Source organism: Pelodiscus sinensis, chromosome 22 (assembly GCF_049634645.1).
Source record: "Pelodiscus sinensis isolate JC-2024 chromosome 22, ASM4963464v1, whole genome shotgun sequence".
Classification (NCBI taxonomy): Eukaryota; Metazoa; Chordata; order Testudines; family Trionychidae; genus Pelodiscus; species Pelodiscus sinensis.
In genome coordinates, this window is record NC_134732.1 from 6,898,479 (window position 1) to 6,919,119 (window position 20,641).

A 20,641-nucleotide genomic window follows, 5' to 3' on the forward strand; every position below is an offset into this window, starting at 1 on the left:
CACCAGTGTAAAGTGATCATCACATACAGGAAGGGGCATAACTTTACCGGGATCACTGTATCTCCCCCCGTGTAGCCATATTGATCAATATCACCTTCCCCCGAAATATAATTGTATCAAGACAAAAATGGGGTATAGCTCAGCTCTTAGAGGAACCTCTACAATGCCAGGGATACCCTCAGCATTTGAGATTTAAAAACAGGCACTTGGGGAAAAACTGAGAACACTGATCAGAGCTATCCTGCAGCCCAGACATGAAGCCACACAAGGTGCTTGGTTCCAGCTGAACTCACAGGGAAATCTCAGATGCAAAATGCATTCCTGCAGAAAACACTCACTGCGTGGGACGGCAGGTGTTGCAATATAGTGCCCGGGTGAAAAGGCAATAAGGTTGCTTCCACTTCAAAAACTCCACCAACCCCTATGCAGGTTCCTAAGGCAAGAGCCCCAGGGCCAGCACTATGAGGCAGTCAGCAGTCGCTGGTTTCCAGTCTCATGAACCACTAATCTGGAGCAGCTCCAAAGATGTCAGTGGAGTTAAACAGACATTCAAGTGGTGCTGGAGGCGGGAGAATCCGGCCTGCTGCATCGCTCCCCAGACTACACTTCACAGCAGGCAGGAACCAGTTGCTAAATCAGAATGAAATCTTTAAGAGCACACTTTATGCCCAGCTCTGAAGCTGGCAGAACATGGTCCCAATGACGGATCATTAGGGAGCCATCAGGATTCATAAGGACAGTAATAAAAATGGCAACATGTAAATAAGAGCTCCATGGGGAGAACTGGATTCCAGCAGTGAGCTGGCTAGCGCCATGACAGCCAGGCAGAATGTGGGTGTAGGAAATCTGAGGAGGCTGGTTTGCCTTCTATCCCAGACACTCTTGTATTCCCTAGTTGGGAGAGAGGAAGGAGATGAGGCACGGCTGTGAATTTGCTTGCTCTCTATCCCCGAAGACAGTAGGGGCCCGGTACATGCCAGCAATCGACCCAAGCAGAGTCAGTGGATGAATCTGTCCATGCAAAACACACTCCTGTGTGCACAGCACCAGCGTGGGATTGCACGTGCTCTGACTTGTCTCCTCACAGCAGCATGGGAGGAGGCGGGGGGGAAGGCAGAGTCTAGCTCAGAGCATAAGTGTCTAAGCTCCATCTGCAGCGGGCAGGTCCGTGGAATGAGACTTCGCTCCTCCCCACATTGTAGACAAGTGTTGGCCTTGGGGTGCTGGACAGGGAGTCAGAGCGGGTATGTCTACACTACCACCCTAGTTCATTTGCATATTGCCGGGCGCCGCCATTTTTAAATGTCCGCTAGTTCAGACTCCGTGCCTGTGGCTACACGCGGCACGAACTAGGTAGTTCGGATTAGGCTTCCTATTCCGAACCACTGTTACTCCTCGTGGAACGAGGTGTACCGGTAGTTCGGAATAGGAAGCCTAATCCGAACTACCTAGTCCGTGCCGCGTGTAGCCGCGGACACGGAGTCCGAACTAGCGGACATTTTAAAATGGCGGCGCCCGGCAATATGCAAATGAAGCCCGGGAAATTCAAATCCCGGGCTTCATTTGCAACTCCGGTTGCCTACATTAACCACCCTAGTTCGAACTAGGGTGGTAGTGTAGACATACCCAGCAAGACTAGTGCAGGTGGGGTTTACCTGAAGTACGTACCTTCCTGGAGGCCACGCAGTGGGGTGCATGCCTGCCTCACCTCCCCGGGGACCCTTTGAACTTTGTGCTCAGGTGCTCAGGTGACTTTGAGCCGGGCTCGTTCTCTCCCACCAGTGGAAAGATTCTTGCCCTGCCTCCTTTCGCTCAAAGAGGAACTCGTTACCTTCAGATCCATTTCTCAGCTACACCCAGGGCCTCACTGCAGCAGAGGGAGAGAACTAGCCTGTCCGGCTTTCCTTTCAAACATTCTTCACCAGCTTGCCAGGAGGCAACGAGGAAGCCAGCTCCTTCTGGGAAGTGCCAGTGTCTTCAGCTTCAAGTCATCAACATTCTGCATCCATCTGGTGTATGGGCTGTAGCCACCAATGCTGGCTTTGGCAATGGGCTCTGTTTACAGGGCCGTTTGCATATGAAAAATTATGCTCTACTCGGTGCTTGGGTCATTGTGGGAGACCTTGATCCCTGCTCTGCCACAGACTTCCTGCCTGACCTTCAGAGAATCATAGAATACCAGGACTGGAAGGGACCTCGAGAGGTCATCGAGTCCAGGGACCAAATACTGTCTAGACCATCCCTGATAGACATTTATCTAACCTACTCTTAAATATCTCCAGAGATGGAGATTCCACAACCTCCCTGGGCAATTTATTCCAGTGTTTGACTACCCTGACAGTTAGAAACTTTTTCCTAATGTCCAACCTAAACCTCCCTTGCTGCAGTTCAAGCCCATTGCTTCTTGTTCTATCCTCAGAGACCAAGATGAACAAGTTTTCTCCCTCCTCCTTATGACACCCTTTTAGATACCTGAAAACTGCTCTCATATCCCTCCTCAATCTTCTCTTTTCTAAACTAAACAAACCCAATTCTTTCGGCCTTCCTTCATTGACTTTTAATCCTTCTTCTCTCACTTCTCTGAACCCTCTCCAATTTCTCCACATCTTTCTTAAAATGCGGTGCCCAGAACTGGACACAATACTCCAACTGAGGCCTAACCAGCACAGAGTAGAGCAGAAGAATGACTTCTTGTGTCTTGCTCACAACACACCTGTTAGTGCATCCCAAAATCATGTTTGCTTTTTTTGCAATAGCATCACACTGTTGACTCATATTTAGCTTGAGTCACTATAACCCCTAGATCCCTTTCTGCCGTACTCCTTCCTAGACAGTCGCTTCCCATTCTGTATGTGTGAAACTGATTGTTCCTTCCTAAGTGGAGCACTTTGCATTTGTCTTTATTAAACTTCATCCTGTTTATCTCAGTCCATTTCTCCAATTTGTCCAGATCATTTTGAATTATGACCCTATCCTCCAAAGCAGTCGCAACCCCTCCCAGCTTGGTATCACCCGCAAACTTAATAAGCGTACTTTCTATGCCAATATCTAAATCATTGATGAAGATATTGAACAGAACCGGTGCCAAAACAGACCTCGCTTGTTATACCTTTCCAGAAGGATTGATAACCATTAATAACTACTCTCTGAGTACAGTTATCCAGCCAGGTATGCACCCACCTTATAGCAGCCCCATCTAAGTTGTATTTGCCTAGTTTATTGATAAGAATATCATGCGAGACCGTACCAAATGCTTTACTAAAGTCTAGGTATACCACATCCACCACTTCTCCCTTATCCACAAGACTCGTTATCCTATCAAAGAAAGCTATCAGATTGGTTTGTTCTTTACAAATCCATGCTGGCTGTTCCCTATCACAGTCTCAGTGCCTCAGTTTCCCACGTGCACATGGGGACAACATATCTGCCCTACCACACAGGGATGTGATCAGGTTCAACACATGGAAGACTACAGAGTGCTCAGCTATTACATTGGCAGAGGCCACACAACCCGCTATAGACAGTATGCTTGGCAGAAACACCAAGACCCAAAAGAACCACATTCAAGAGATTAAGCACGTTCCTTCCACAAGCCCCTGCAGCGCTCCCTCTTGAGTCCCCTAAGTAAGACCCATCGCTGAGCCAGATGCTGCTAAAAGCAGCTCTCAGCTTGGATTTATAATGGCCCAGAACGATAATTAAACAGGGGAACAAGCTGGAGGGGAAAAAAATGAATCGCATGTTTTGTTTAATTCAGCAATTTACAGAGCAAGAATAATTAGTGGTTTTAAATGTTTTGACACAAGCAGCCCCAATAATCATGATAAATCATATCAGGCATATGCCCAGATCCTTGAAGTGACAGATGACAAACAGAGCAGTGACGAGATGCTCCATCATGCAGGGAATCATTGAGTTAATGGAAGAATTATTGCTTGTGAAATCCACTCCAGTCTTATTGTGGGGAACATTCCAATTTATCAAAGCCAAATGAACATTAATTGCTGCAGCCTGGTAAGTTTTCAAGCCGCTGTGACCTTCATTGAATTTTAATCCAAAACAGATAAGATTTACTTCCACACAAGAGGAAACAACACAATTAAACCCAAATGACAGCTAAGATTATGGAAAAAACACAACAGGCGTAATGACAAAAATATTGATTCCTTTCCACTTGAAACTGCGCAAAAAAAAAAAGTCCTGCATTTGCATATTTTCCACCCTCTTTTCATTCAGGAGATGAATTTTGGATGCTCAAGCCAAGACGAAAGGGGTGGCAGACAGTAATGGAGACTGAATTCCCTCTAACTGTGGTAATTAATGTTATGTCTCATTGGGGAGAGATTAGGAAAAACAGTGAGGGGGAAAAAAACAAGTATTATTTTGCTATTAAAGATGCCCTTGAGCTGGGGAACATGAACAGCAGAAGTTGGATTTGAGTAATTGCTGTACTGTATGCCTGACTTTTACACAATGGGATGATTACCCCAAGGAACAGAAATACAGACCTTGTACCCATCAAATGTATCCCCCTTCGTAACCTTACAGGAAATCCCTCATGTTTATCCATTCCTAACTCTAACTCCCATTACAGCTAGTCCTGGGAGCAGAGCTCTGGTTCTTCCCTCTTGCTGCCTGCTCTCCTTCTCCTGGGAAGTAGTTCATTGTAAACACAATTAGCTGAATCCAAAAGATAAAAGTTCTTCACTTTGACTACAATGCAACACCAAAACCACCAGAAAACTAAGTCAAGGATAAGAAAAAAAATCAACTGAATAATATCAAAGAAAGCTATCAGATTGGTTTGACATGATTTGTTCTTTACAAATCCATGCTGGCTGTTCCCTATCACAGTCTCAGTGCCTCGGTTTCCCACGTGCACATGGGGACAACATATCTGCCCTACCACACAGGGATGTGATCAGGTTCAACACACGGAAGACTACAGAGTGCTCAGCTATTACATTGGCAGAGGCCAAGTACTATTAATTGAAGGTGTGATTGGATAAGTCCTGCAGCTCATTTGCATTACGCTGTCTTAACCCCCAGCTCAGACTTGTACCACCACATGGCACGAGTTCCCCCTAGTTTCTCAGTTCCATCCTAAAGTTTGCCCTCCAATGTCAAACCCCGATTTTAGCTTGTTTACCACAAGTGCTGCGAACATGGGACATATGTCTCAGTCTTCAGCCTCTCAGCTCAGCCTTCAGGGCCTGTGTCCATAGCGCCATCTTAGGGTACTCTACCCGCCAGTTTTATGAGCAGAGAATCGGAAAGCCATGCAGTGCACGAGTGGCAAATCCAAAAGAAAAATGTTTCGTTAAGGTGGCCTTCAGGTTGGAAATGTGCGCTCAGCCAACCAAGCAGCGCGAGTGCTGTCGCTCGATCCCACCAACATCAGAAGACCCGGATATTCCACAGGCAGCCTTACTTCTGTCTCTGTCCCCTGCCATGCTGCAAATTGGAGGCAGAATGCAGACACAAGCAATGGTAAACAGCAAAGCTCCATAAATCAGATGGAAAGAGAAACATGCACCATGCCAATTCCCTTCTGTCCCCTATGTGAAACAGGTGAGACCTGCCCTGCCCTGCCCTGCCCTGCTCTGCTCTGCCGGTGAATAGGACCCCTTGAAGGGTCATGGTAACAATTCAGCTCTTACAAGAATTGAGGGTCAGGGGTGCCTCACAACCACTTCTGCCTAGAGGTCAGGTTGTGTCTTTCCTACAGAGAGGGTAGGTAAGGGAGACGGGTCATTTGGCATGAAGTGGAATAGGAGAGGAGAATGTTTAGCAAAGCTAGTGAGGGTAAGAAAATGCTACAGTCTCACCTGGAAGAGCAAGATGGAATAGGTGACAGAAGTCTACTATCTATGAGGACGTTAGCAATTGCGGTCTGGTACAGCAGGTGGCAAATGGCCAAGCAGGGAGAGTACGGGGTAGGTAGTGGCTCCTATTGGCATAGCAGAAGAGGTACAGCCCATATGTCAGGCAGCTGGAGGATGCAGATTCAGGTTGGGTCCAGGATAAAGGAGGGATTAGATAAGCCTGTGTCTATACTTAAAACACTACAGCGCAGGAATTTATTACAGCAAAGGGGGCTCTCCCATTGCTGTGCTGAATTCACTGCCCTGAGAGCTAGGTCAGCAGAAGAATTCTTCCGTCGACCTGATGCTGTAAAAACAGGATTTTGACATAACTAAGTCAACCTCTTGGGGTGTGGATTTTTCAAACCCATGAGCAATGTAGTTGGTTCAATTTAATTTCTGAGTGTAGATCAGCTCTCTGGCTATTTGAGCAAAGCGCGCGTGCGCGCGCGCGCACACACACACACACACACACACACACACACACACACACACACACACACACACACACATGCTACATCTAGACTGCAAGCCTCTTCTGAAAAAAGAGCATCTAGACTACAACCAGTACTTTCGAAAAAGCAAGCTGCTTTTCAAAAGAGAGCGCAAAGGCAGTCTGGATGCTCTCATTCAAAAAAGCAGTTTGCATTACATAGTGCCTTTTTTCTAAAGAGCACTTTCGAAAAAAGGCATTCTTCCTCATAAAACAAGGTTTTCCACAGTCAAAAAACTGCTGCGTTCTTTCGATTTACTTTCGAAAGAACACGGCAGCAGTCTAGACGCAGGGGAAGTTTTTTTCGAAAAAAGGCCACTTTTTTAAAAAAAAACCTGTAGTCTAGACACATACACATACACACCTAAAAAATCTCTTTTGAAAACAAATCATTTCACATGATTTTGAGGCAAAAATAATATATCTGCTCCCGTTTGCGCAAAACCTGGCCCAGGTTCACTTGAAAACTTAATGAATCTTTCAGCCAAACTGGGCAAAGTTTCAAGTCTGTAATGAAACCCAGCACTGGGGTTTCACTCAGTTCTGCTAGACTCCTACAACAGGCTATTCCACATGCAAACATGCATATGAGTCCCCAAACCAGCTCAGCCCTGCCCTGTTCCCCATTCTCCCTCCCACTCTGCTTAGCACAGGAAAGTGCAATTAAGGCATGATTTGCCCATAGGAGAAGTGTCTTCTTAACCCCGACCACTTAGTAGCTGGCTTATGCCCTGAAACATGAGAGTTTATATTGCTTTTAAAAAACTGAACCCATCTAACATTAACTATGGATGTTCTCATTATCCACCTAAATGTCTAATCCTTCTCTGAATCCAACTAAGCTCTTGGCCTCAATGATGTACTGTGGCAATGAGGTTCACAGGTTAATTACGCATTATGAAAGAACAAGATTTCCTTTTAACGTTTTTATGTTTGTCTTTCAGTTCCATTGACTGGCCCCTTGCTTATGAATAAAAGCATCAATTTACTTTCTCTATCCTAGTCATATTACGTTTCACTTATGTACTAGGGACGTTAGCTATCGTGTAATTGAATAGTCGTGTAACCGAATGAATTCTTATCCATTACATGACTAGTCGATAGTCCCCGGGGGCGGGGCTGGCAGCCCGTGCACTCCCTGCCGCACTCCCAGGAGTTGATAGAGAGGCAGCAGCACAAGGTGGCAGCAGCCTCTGTCCATGATGGGCCGAGCTCCCTGCAGACAGAGGCTGCTCTGCATCCCACAGAGCAGCCTCTGTCTGCGGCAGGCCCAGAGGCTGTTCTGTTGGACAGGGAGCAGTCTCTGTCCATGGGGAGCTTGTACCCCTCATGGGCAAGGGCTGCTGCCATGGAACAGCCTCTGTCTACAGTGATCCTGGGCGTGCCATGGGCAGAGGCCACTTCACAGAAGCCTTCCTCTGAGGCAGCACTGGCTCCTGCTTGGTTCCCCCCCCCCTGCACTGCCTCTGTAGAAGGCAGCAAGCAGGGGACTGGTGGGTCTGTGGGACCCTATACATGTGGGGAACTGGCTTAAATGCCGGCTCCCCGCACATATTGGCTCCAGCCTACCCCCTCACCCTCCATGCTGCTGCCTCTCTGTCAGAGACAGCAGTGCTGGGATGGGGCGGTGGGAGGAGGCAGATCCGGTGCTCAAGAGGAGACAGCTTTTAAGCTAGCTCCTTTTGGGCACTGGCTCCTACTCCCTCCCCCCTTGCTGCCTCTGATATAGAGGCAGCAGCAAGGGAAGGGGGAAATGTGTGTAGTCGACAAGATTAACCCAGGCTTATTAGTTAATCATTTAGTCGTCTACACTATGACATCCCTATTATGTATACTTCATAATGCCCCTTCTATACAGTCCCAGACAAAGCACTCTCTCTTCCTATGGAAGTCTCAGTGTGATATATCTTTATATAGTTACATACACTTGATGTCCCATCTAAATCCACAACTATTTCAGTTATGCACTGGGTTAACTTGCTTATACAGCTCTGATGTTTTAAGAAAGCAGAGCAAGTCCCTGCTCAAGTGAAAACCAAGAAACCAAGTAGCCCAGAAAAATCAAGCAAGCATGAGTTCTGAACCAATGCATGAATCTGAAGACAAACCAATACTTTAACAGGCATGTCTGGGAGACAGCTTCTGCTCAGCACTGCTCATGGAGATGTGGGAATAGAGGGTGCCGTTCTCCGGCCCGTTTCCATGTATTCTCCACTGTGCAATGCAGTCGGAGGGCACTTTCTAGGTAGCCTATGATTTCAACCCAGCAAGGCCACTCAGCAATGAAGGAGTAACACAAACACTAACACAAACACAAACATAGCCACAGCAGATAGGGGAGGCAGGATGTGTCAGTGATTAGCACTTTAGCTTCACACTTGGGAAACTCAGGTTCAATTCCCAGCTCTGCAGCAGATTTTCCTTAGGCAAGTATATCATTGAGTCCCTCTGTGCCTCTTACCCTCACCTGTAAAATGGGGAGAAGAGCAATTCCTGGTCACACAGGGCGCTGTAAGGGAAGAGACACTCATCCTGTGGCAAAGAGACTCAGGGTATGTCTACACTACCACCCTAGTTCGAACTAGGTTGGTAATGTAGGCAACTGGAGTTGCAAATGAAGCCTGGGATTTGAATTTCCCGGGCTTCATTTGCATCTCGTCGGGCGCCGCCATTTTTAAATGTCCGCTAGTGCGGACTCCGTGCCACGCGGCTACACGCGGCACCGACTAGGTAGTTCGGACTAGGCACGGAGTCCGCACTAGCGGACATTTAAAAATGGCGGCGCCCGACGAGATGCAAATGAAGCCCGGGAAATTCAAATCCCAGGCTTCATTTGCAACTCCAGCTGCCTACATTACCACCCTAGTTCGAACTAGGGTGGTAGTGTAGACATACCCTCAGTGCCTAAGACAGAAAGATACAAACTCCTGGGAAGATGGAAACCGCTTTTGTTGTGCACTGCAAGGATCAGATTTGTTTTCAATGACAAAACAACATAGGCGCCGTCCACAGCGGGCACCCATGTGATGGGTAAACATCAGCTTACTAAAAAAGGCATCAAGATATTAATTGCCCCCACCGACTTGTCTCATGTCTGAAATTTACACTGGTGAGCAGTTTCCTACTGCCAGCACCTGTGCTGTAGAGGCAACGACAAGGGATGCATCCCAGGCATCTCCCCCAGAGAGAATTCCCTTTAGAAACAAGCAGAGCTCATTTTCCAGGCCCATTTGCCTGGCTCTGCCAAGGCCCAGGAACCAGAGGCATCTGTGGTGGTTAGCAGGGATGTAATAGTGTAGTCGATTATCCGGTTAACTGATAAGCAAAAGCTTATAGGTTAATGCTACAGACTACACGCATTTCCCCCCACAGCTTGCCAGGAAATTTTTTAGCAGGCTGGCCAGCAGCTCAGCTCAGTACTGGCTTGTGACGGGTCCGGGACCTACCCCTGCTGCAGCTCTGCATTTAAAGTGTATTAGGAGCTGGGTGGGTGGGCAGTCAGCCCGGCACATTTCCAACTTGCGCTGGGCCCAGGAGCTCAGAACACCCCTAGACAGGGACTGCAGCCACCCAGCCCTGGGCGACAGGGAGCTGGTCCGCAAGGGGAGCTAGTTTTTAAACTGGCTCCCCTCATGGACCAGTTTCCACCTGGCACCCTGCTCTGCTGCCTCGCATACAGAAGCAGCAGCGCGGAGTGGTAGGGGGCGCCTCGGGAGTGAAGCCAGAGTGCACTGGCTGCCGGCCCCACCCCCCGGGACTACAGAATAGTCAAGTAACCAACAGGAATTCATGAGGTTTCTCACTATTCAATTAACCGATATTTGAGGACCGAGAGCTTTGCCCACTGGATGCTGGACTGAGACAAACCAGCCTGTCACCCTGTGAGCCACCAGCCGGCGCTGGGCAGGGAAGGGAAGGAGGATTCACTCACCATGACAGAGATATGAAGAATGTGCATCTGCTCCTCCACTATCTCGGACGGCTCTTGAAGGCTGGGCGGGGTGGCCCGGGACAGCTGCTCAGCACTGCTCATGGAGACGTGGAAATAGAGGGTGCCGTTCTCCAGCCATTGCTGCTTCCAGTGCACCAAGGAAATGTCAGCCACCGTCCCAGACATCTCTGCAGCCACAAAAACAAGCGGGGTTCAGTTTCTGCACTCACAGCAGAGCTGCACTCAAACGCCCGGCCCCACCCCTGCCCCGCAGGCAGACTGCCTCAGAGTGAGAGGAACAGGTTTTCCTCTGGTGGGCTCAACAAGGGAGTAGGAGCCAGGGCAGCTGGGTTCTACCCCCAAAACTGCACCCGACTTGCTGGGTGACATTGGGCCTGTCACTCCATCTCTTCTTCTCCTTCCTTCCACATACAGAGCTCTGGTATGGCCCTTACTGCAGAGGCTGGGGTAGTTGTGAGGCCTAATTAATTACTAGGTATAAAGTGCTTTGAGATCTTTGGATGTGATGTGCAAACACAAGGTATTTATTGTAATGTGCTTTCAAACACCCGTGACTGGGCTGTTAGTAAACTTGGTCTTTCTTTTTAGCAAGCTAGGAGGCAGAAGAACGGTGAGTGTGCGCGTGTGTGCGCGCACGCTCGCACACACACACGTGTGAAATAGGACTTCATGTTTCTTATGCAATAAAAGGCAGAAAACCTCATCCTGGAAAGACAAAGTCCCTTGACAGCCCTTCACCTGGGCAGAACATCCAGGACAACAAGCAGCTCCTAAGGATCTGAGGCATTATCCCAGCAGAGCTTTTGTCGTCCGTTCAAAGTGGAGGAAGGCGCCAGAGAACAGGGATCACGGGCCGTTCTAAGAAACACACCACTCTGCAGGACTAGCTCACTGGCACTGAAGTTGTTTGGCACAGAAAAACAGTCCCAGCCACTTCCTCTCCATGGTGACGAAGCACAAGGAGACGCCAGCAGGAGGCTATGCCAATGGGGAAGCAAGCTGCTGGGTGGAAGAGCAGGGTGTTAGCTTCCTCTGCTGACAGAAACTCCTGCGCTCATGCCCCCCTTCTCCTCAAATTCACGGGGTGAACAGCGGGGCACTGGAACTGCAAATTAGCCTTTTCAAAAGCACCTAACACACTTCTGGCACCACGAACAACCAGGGGCTTGGAAAATTCAGACACCTTGTAGCTCAAAGCCGATCCCAAAGACAGGGAGTCTCTGGCACCGCTCAGGGCCAGCAGCTTGTCCCTGTGCCTCAGCGGCTGCTCACAGCTTTGCCGGACAGCGGCAGCCCCAAACGAAACAAGATCCTTGGTGGCCTCCCAGCTGTCAATAAGGTTCTGGAAGAGACACACATGGTCAGTGTTCCACCACTGCTGTCCAGACAAGGGATTGATTGGCAGCTGCCCATTTGCAGACTCAGGAAAACACCCCCTCTGCTGGTAGCTACCAATCATCTCGCCTTTGACGCTCTTCTAGAGAAGCCCATGGTTCCACCCAGGCCCCTCCACTCAGCAAAGAAAGCCCCCTGCTCTCCCAGGGCAAATGGCTTTTTCCAGCTCTGAAAGCAACAAGGGTATGTCTACACTACCCCCCTAGTTTGAACTAGGGGGGTAGTGTAGACATACCCTAAGTGTTTTGCACCGGAAAACAGAAGTGCGCTAGATACGCCTGCTCCTACTGTCACTGTTTTCAACCCTAAAAACAAATCTGGGCTCCCAGAGAAAACCTCAAGAAATCCAGAACCATTGCATGGGGCTGGGTTTACCTGCATATCAAGCTTCTACAGTCCCCCAGCAGGCTGGACCCCCAGCTGCAACCTGCACTGACAAGGTTAGGCCAATATCACATGCTCCCTTGCTCAGTGCCTCACTAATTATTCTATCGACATATCTGACACAATGGCACCGCCACCCGAATCTAAGTAGAGGGCAGCTAGTTACTCACAATGCTCCTTATCTCCGCCTCGGCTGCGCAAGCACAGCAGCAGCTGTTCGCCCGCTCTATTGAGAACCAACTCCTGCCCACGCCTGGAGTACGGAGCAGAACAGGCCAGCCCCTCATAGATGCATGAATTCATTCTCACGCCTCAGCCAACAAACAGGCTTTTCTGCAAATAACCCTGACCCCTCCTACTGAATAAGTGCAGCCGTTTCCAAGGGCAGAACGCAGCAAAGGTGGCCCTTACATTTGGCAACCTGCAAATGAAAGCTCGACCTCAGAGCTTATGTTGAAAGACACACTGGGGTTAGGTAAAGCTTAAAAGGGGTGTCATAAAATTAAAATCCCACATTTGTCCAGCACCTCTCATCTGGAGAGAGCCCCAAACAGGGTTTGCTTCTCCCATGAGCCAAACACAGCTCCCTCTGGGAGGAACCTAGCAGCTGTTTAACTGTGTTCTGCATCCTCTAGGACACTGAGGCATGGGCAAGAAAAAGCCTGGGAGAGGCAGAACGTGATGATCTCACACGAGCAGGAGGGCTAGTTCCGGTCACAACCCAACTCCGGTTTGGGGAGCGCATGCAAAGCCCTTTTAATGAGCACAAGGAGAGAGGGAAGCATTTAAACACCCTTTGAAAGACAGGACTTCCATCAGCACTGAGCCAGTCTGTGGCCACTCAGGGTATGTCTAGACTACAGGCTTTAGTCGACAAAAAGCGTCTAGACTACATCCAGTTCTGTCAACAAAGCAAGCCACTTTGTTGACAAGAGAGTGTAGGTGCAAAGGATAGATGCAATAACGCCTTCTGTCAACAGAACTCTGTCAACAAAAGGTGTTATTCCTCGTAGAATGAGATTTACCGCTGTCGACAAAACGGCTGAGTTCTGTCGATGTTATGTCGACAGAACTCAGCGGCGGTGTAGACGCAGGTATAGATTTGTTGACAAAAGTCCACTTTTTTCGACAAAACCCTGTAGTCTAGACACATCCTCAGAGACACTGCAGCAAAGAGGGGGAAGGGCCCCTTCCAGGAGCAGTATATGCCTCCTGCAGCACAACAGGTCTTTCAAGCCAACTTCCCAAGAGGAGGTTGTAGCCAAACATTTTTATTCCCAGGCTATCTCTACACTTCAGCCACTACAACGGCACAGCTGAACCAGAGTCACTGTAGCACAGCAAGCGTAGACACTCGCTGCAGTGAAAGGACGGGCTCTCCCATCGCTGTAGCTCGTGCTCTTCTCTGAGAGGTGGTAGCTAAAGCAACAGTAGAATTCTTCCATCAGCCTAGCACTTAGATCAGCTTAACTTCATCTCTCCAGGGTGCAGATTTGTCACACCTTTGAAAAAAATAGGTATGCCAGTAGCTATGCTACTTCCTCTCGCCTCAGCCCCTTCTTCAGCATCTTCCTCTAGAGCCTGAGCCTATAGCTCCTCCCCCGCTGACATGCCTGCCTCATTGCCCCTAACTCCGCAGGTCCTTTGCCTCCGTCTCCCAATGCACCATGGCCCAGGAAGCTCCCTCCTGGGCCGGAACCAGAAAGACTATTTCATCACCCAGCACCCCCTCTTCTCCTTGCAGCATTTGCTTCACAATCTGTTTCCAGAGAGCCTTCATTCCCCTTCCCCCCCGCAAACACACACAGCCAAACTCTTGCCCTGTGACCGGTCTTCACACCCCTGCTACCTTGTGCTGTAAGCTCCTTGGGGCCGGAAGTGAGTCCCACCCCATCATATCAAGCACAGGTATGTTAACAACATGCAGGGATCTGTTTTATTAATAGCAATAGGCATGATAAGATGGTGTCCATCACTCCAGGAAGTCCACTTAGGGGTCTAAAGGTCTCATCTAACCTTAAGCTCTGTGCAGAGCGGCACAGCCTTTCTGTGCCCCCAATGGCTGGTACGTGTAGTTAGCAAGAGAGACGGAGCAGTAGCATCCCACCCTTGGGGACAGGAAAACCATCTCCAATAGCAGAGTCAAAGAACTGAACTGGAGCCAGCTACTAGGTCCCCTATTCATGGAAAAGGTTAAAGGGAGCCAAGGAGAGCAGGGGAGAGACGGAGACATAAGGTCCCTTTGACTCTGTAATTCCATTTTCCCTTTGCTGTTTCTACTATCCTTACATATAAACATTTCATTGAAGTCTTCAAGTCACATTACTATCAAACTTAAAAGCAAAAGGGCCTAAATGCATTTGGTCGGGAACCAAGACTATTCCCATAAAAGCAGATTATGCTGACATGATGAATATAAAATGAAACAGCAGATATTAAAGCTGGAGAATTGTTACTGCGTGCCTTCCGGCTCCGGGCCGGCTCAACCCCCTCCCGCTCCCACCCCCTTTGTTTCACTGAAAGCAAAGAAAAGCAACCAGAGTCTTTTCACCTTTCTCCTGTTTCCAAAGTAGGCTGCAAGTCTTGAAATATTCAATAGCCTAAACCCATCCCCCCACACCCCCAGCCCTTGTGCAACGATTTAACATTCATCAGTTATTCTAGAGGTTGCAGCCTGGCCTTCTCTGTCATGGAGCTTTACAAAGCATGTTTGGTATTTAATTGGCTTGTTCTTTCTAATCTGCCATGCTTATTGTATTTTATTTAATTCTTGAAGGTCATTATTAAACTCAGCCAGTTTACTCATGGCAGCTCATCTCAGCAGCATCTCCACCATAATAACCCAACCTTCCTCGTGCTTCTCTTCTGACTCCCCTCCCCCGGGTTTTTCCATGGTTGCTGGACTCTACTTGGCATGTTTATGCAAAGGATGAAATCCCTAAGGAAAAAGTCTACAGGGAATTTCCAGCACACAGAGATCCTGCCCTCTACTTCCAATCAATACCCTCCCCTGACCCAGACCTAGGGATGTTAACAAAGGCTTACCAGTAGGCTTACTAGTTTCCAACCTCTCGCAGCGGTGGGATCTCACAAGTTAACCGGTTAAGTGCTCTCATTCAACCAGCTAAACACGTTAACACCTTTACTGGCACCCTCCTACCACCAATTTCACTCAGCCCACGGAGATGACCAAATATTTTAGAATCTTAGGGTCAGAAGAGACCCCAGAAGTCATTGAGTCCAACTCCTTGCTAAAAGAAGGACCAATCCCAGCCAAACCATCCCAGGACTTAAAAACCTGTAGGGATGGAGATTCCATCACCGCCCTAGGGAACCCATCCCAGTACTTCACCACCGTCCTAGAGAAATAGTTTTTCCTAATATCCAACCTAGACCTCCCCCACTGCAACTTGAGACCATTGCTCCTCATTCTGCCATCTATCACCACTGAGAACATCCTCTCTCTCCATCCTCTTCAGGTAGTTGAAAACTGCTATCAAATCCCACCTCACTCTTCTCTTCTGTAAAGTAAGTAAGCCCAGCCTGTAACAATGCTTGAGACTCTTCTGTCCTAAGTGCATGACTCTGCACTTGTCCTTGCTGAACCTCATCAGATTTCTTTTGGCCCAATCCTCCAGTTTCTCTAGGTCACTCTGGATCCTATCCCTACTCTCCAGCATATCTACTTTTTCCACTTAGTGTCATCTGTGAAACGGCTGAGGGTACAATCCATCCCTTCGTCCAGGTCATTAATATAAGACAATGAACAAAACCGGCCTCAGAACTGACCCTTAGGGCACTTCACTTGACACCAACCGCCAACCAGATATTGCGCCGTTGATCACTGCCTATTGAGCCCAATCTAGCCAGCTTTCTATCCGCCTTACAGTCCATTTATCCAATCCATGCTTCCTTAACTTGCTGGCAAGAATACTGTGGGAGACCATATCAAAAGCTTTGCCAACGTCAAGATATGTCACATCCACTGACTTCCCCATGTCCACAGAGTCAATTACGTCATCATAGAAAACAATCAGATTGGTCAGGCATGACTTGCCCTCGGTGAATCCATGTTGACTATTCCTGATCACTTTCCTCTCTTCCAAATGCTTCAAAATGGATTCCTTGAGAATCCCCTCCATGATTTTTCTAGGGACTTGATGAGGCCGACTGGTCTGTAGTTCCCCGGATTGTCCTTCTTCCCTTTTTAAAAGATGGGCACTACACTTGCCTTTTTCCAGTCGTCTGGAACCTCCCCTGATCGCCATGAGTTTTCAAAGATAATGGCTCCACAATCACATCAGCCAACTCCCTCAGCACCCTCGGGTGTATTAAATCTGGCCCCATGGATCTGTGTATGTTCAACTTTTCTAAATAGTTCTTAACCTGTGCTTTCTCCACCAAGGGCTGCCCACCTCCTTCCCATTCTGTGCTGCCCAGTGCAGTAGTCTGGGAGGTGACCTTGTCTGTGAAGACAGAGGCAAAAAAAACCATTGAGTACTTCAGCTTTTCCCACATCATCTGTCACTACATTACCTCCCTCCTTCAGTAAGTGTCCCACACCTTCCTTGACCACCCTTTTATTGCTAACAAGCCTGTAGAAACCTTTCTTGTTACCCTTCACATCCCTTGCTAGCTGCAATTCCAATTGCACTTTGGCCTTCCTGATTACACTACCCTGCATGCTCGAGCAATATATTTATCCTCTTCCGGGGTCATCTGTCCAAGTTTCCACTTCTTATCAACTTCCTTTCTGTGTTTAAGATTGCCAGGGATTTCGCTGCTAAGCCAAGCTGGTTGCCTACCATATTTGCTTTTCTTACTGCGCGTTGGGATGGTTTCTTCCTGTGCCTTCAATAAGGCTTCTTTAAAACACAGCCAGCTCTCCTGGACTCCTTTCCCCTTCATGTGAGCATCCCTGGGGATCCTGCCCATCAGTTCCCTGAGGGAATCAAAGGCTGCTATTCTGAAGTCCAGGGTGTGTATTTTGCTGCTCTCCTTTCTTTCTTGGTCAGGATCCTGAACTCGACCATCGCATGATCACTGCTGCTCAGGATGCCACCCACATCTATTTCCCCTACTAGTTTCTCCCTGTTTATGAGAAGCAGGCCAAGCAGTGCATGAGCCCTGGTCAGTTCCTTCAGCCCTTGCACCAGCACTTTTCTGCCATTGAAAGAGACCAGAAGACACACAGTATGAATTTGAGGAGTGTGTGTAAATATTTCTTTCTTTCTTTCTTTCTTTCTTTCTTTCTTTCTTTCTTTCTTTCTTTCTTTCTCATGGCCATACCTACAGACCTATCTCACGCTCACTAGAGAAAAGCCTGCTACTTTATCCGCTTTGCAAACTTACATGCAACTCTCGTCTACCCTCCAATATGCCTTCCACTATGTGTCTTGGGTTTCTTCTGCACGGAGATCCCCACAAATTGAACCCCCATTTAAATATTATTTCCTAAGTGCTTCAGTGCGATCTACCATTTAAGCTAATAATCCAAAATTATGCAGTCTTCCAGACAGAAATCTGTGCCCGCCCTTGGCAGCAGAGGCTGGCTCCCTACGGAATTGAGTTTTAGTGCTGTGTTCAGATTAGTTTCAAAATGACTCAAGTGATGGGGCTTCCCCCACATCCCCTGGGAGACTATTCCACAGACAGAGCTCGCTTGGAGCAGTTTTTTTACCCGATGATCAGTTTACATATTTCATTTTCACTGACATTGCTTTGTTTTCTCAGGCATTTCCCTACCAACGGCCCCCTCCCCACCTGCCCACACGCTTTGTAGGGAGATGTACGCACAGGCGCGGCATTGTGCAAGGCAACAGGAAAGGAAGAACATCTCAGAGGGTTAGGAAAGGGGGAAGATAGTGAAAGTTGAACTCTCTCATTACTCCTAATTATCTCCTCTAGTTATCGATGTGTAACAACTCTAGAGACAGCTCCCTACGTTCTGAGCATCCTGCTAACCACTGACCACTCCAAGTCCAACAAAAGCAACTGAAGACAAGAGCCGCTCCCAAACAAAGGCAGCCACACAACAAAGACATGTAGGTCACTCTTCAAATCCCCACAGAAGCCCTTCACCCAGCTTTCTCCCACGGGCCACCACGGTGGGCTCTGCCCCTTGCCCTGAGGGATGACTGGCTATTTGGGAATGATGGGACAAAGTCAAGGCAGCACGCTCCTTCACACCAACTGCTGCATGGGGGCAAGGTGCCAGGCCACAAGGGACTTCCCAGGCTTCCGATGCCATATAACCCAGAGAGCAGCTGGGCCCGCCACCCCCTGCAGTACTGGCTACATACCCTGCTTATGGAAGCAGCTGCCTTCTGTATTGAGCTTCAGCTGCTTCAAGTCATAGCCCCAAGGTAGGGAGGTTAATCGAGTCACTGGAAAGCATGAGGCTTTCCGGTACTTACCCCTTAACTGGCCCTTGCCAGTGGACTCTGGCCCAGTGCGGCTCGCTGCCACCAGAGTTGAGAGACCCAGCCATGGTGGAACCCATGGCCACAGCACGGCTGGGTGGTGGGACCTAGGTTAAGATGCTTAACCAATTAAGTGCTATTGTTTACCCAGTTATCCATCCCTACCCCAAGTATAGCACCTTAGGGAAGTTCAGACTAGAGGTGTAGGTGACACTGCTGAGGTCCCAGTCCAGGGGGAAGGATTCAAACCTCCCAACCAGCCAGAAATGGAAAAAAGCCTTCCCAGCACTGCTGCTATTCGCTCTCAAAGTACCTCAGATTCTGTGAACCTCCCACCTCACCCCCCTCCCTCTAAGGAAAAAACTGGGCAGCAAATCCCGGTTGCTTGCCCTCCATCAGGAACCCTGCCAAATCCTCCGGCTGCGTCTCCCAACTCTGCATAATCACCCGCACCGTGTCTTGGGCGAGCGCCACTCACATCCCAACAAGGGGACGCCCTCACCCACTCGCCAAGCTTCGTGTGGAGGAGACCAAGTGCACCCACCCTCCTCCTTAAACCCCTGCCCGGGCAAGTAAGAGGCAACAGCACCAAACGCAGTTGTGGCCTGAGAGCCCCACCCCCACCTTCAGGCAGCAGAGCCATCCACCCAGTGCTGGGCTCTGTCAACCCAGGGAACAGATCCCCTCTAAGCCACCACATGTCACGGTCTGAAGTGGCCCATACAGATCTGATGTCGGCACAGACACTTGGCCTTTACCCACGGCCACCCCCTCAGACACTTCCCTCCTCTCCTGGATGTGCATGTCCCACAGATACACCCAGCACTGTTCTACCACCATCATAAAATTACTGCTTGGCCACGGGGCTAGTTTCGTCTGCCATCTCCTCCCCCTCCCCCACACACCACAAAGCAGTTCACAGCATGGGTGCCAGGTTAATGTCAGTTCTGGTGGAGCTCAGAATGGGTCCAAGCAGAGCCATTCTGTCCATAGGATGGACCAGGGCAACCGCCTGGGCCCCGCGCATCAAGGGGAAGTGGGGTCCAGGGTAGCAGAGGAGGTAGTGCGGGGCCAGGTACCAGCAGCCCGGCCCCAGCCCTCCCTACTCCGCTCTACCCTGCCTCTTCCCACCCCTGCACCATCCCTCCCACTCCCATTCCACTGCTCTTACTCCTCCCCCCACCGCTCCTGCCCTCACCTTGCTTCTTTCTGGCTTTGGCCCCTCCCCACCGAGGGACACCAGAAGCCAGCAGGGTGGAGTGGAGCGGTGTGGACTGGGGCCAGGTTACTTGCTGCTGCCAGTGTAACCCACACACCTGGTGGGTGTGGTTCACTGTCCCATTGAGCGGCACTGAGACCATGTGAAAGATGAGAATGAGTGAGCTCTACAGCCTAAGCTGAGAGCCAGCTGGCTTTATAGCTCAAGCTGTAGAGGCTCCTACACTAAGCTCCCGAGGGGCCAGGTTTGAATCCACCCTGTGGTGGTTACACCAGCACCCAGCTTCCTACTAACCCCTCTACCATCCACCTGAAGTGCAGGGCCCAGTGCTGTTGCCCATGTCTGTGCTCTGGACAGGACAACTCTGTAAATATAAGCTCAAATGGTGGTGAAACCCAGCCCATGTTCCTCAATATTCTGGACTGAAATTACACATCAGGGTTGGAGTTTAGAGTAAGAGGGAGGGATTTGCCGCTGAGCAGACCCCCTGTCTGGAGCTGGCAGAGGTAAGATGTGTGATGGCGAGCACCAATGCAGATCTTACTCTCTGCACATTGGAATCCCACCCCATGTCCCCACATCCCTTTTCTCATCAAAGTCCTCGTGGCCCCTATCTGAGTGAGTGGTTATTGATTTGCCTGCAGTGCACTGCCTACAGATCATAATCTGACTCCATATACTTTAAGTAAGCTCTGCGCACATTCCATGTTCTTATGGCTTCTTTGATTGTAATTCAGTCTCTAGTACATTACCCTTATTTATAATGCCAGTGCTTCAGCACGGTGCCTCAGGCAGCCTAAAATTATTACAGAGCCCTTTTGACTTTCAATTCCATTCCCTTCAATTCCATTTTTATTTGTCAGCAGAGACTCCTATTGACCAAGGACGTGCGTACAGTAGAACTCAACCGCA

General features: G+C 49.1%; 1 protein-coding gene across 5 annotated transcripts in view; it reads right to left on the reverse strand.

Moving 5' to 3' along the window:
* Positions 1-20,641, reverse strand: part of ASTN2 (astrotactin 2) — a 730,659-nt gene that overhangs the window by 603,331 nt on the left and 106,687 nt on the right. For 4 of the 5 annotated variants that reach the window (XM_075905850.1, XM_075905849.1, XM_075905851.1 and 1 more), the window contains exon 2: positions 10,289-10,476. In XM_075905850.1, the coding sequence (XP_075761965.1) occupies positions 10,289-10,476 (188 nt within the window). Of the gene's footprint in view, positions 1-10,288; positions 10,477-12,258; positions 12,276-20,641 lie in introns of those variants that run through there. The other variant, XM_075905852.1, reaches the window with a different exon arrangement.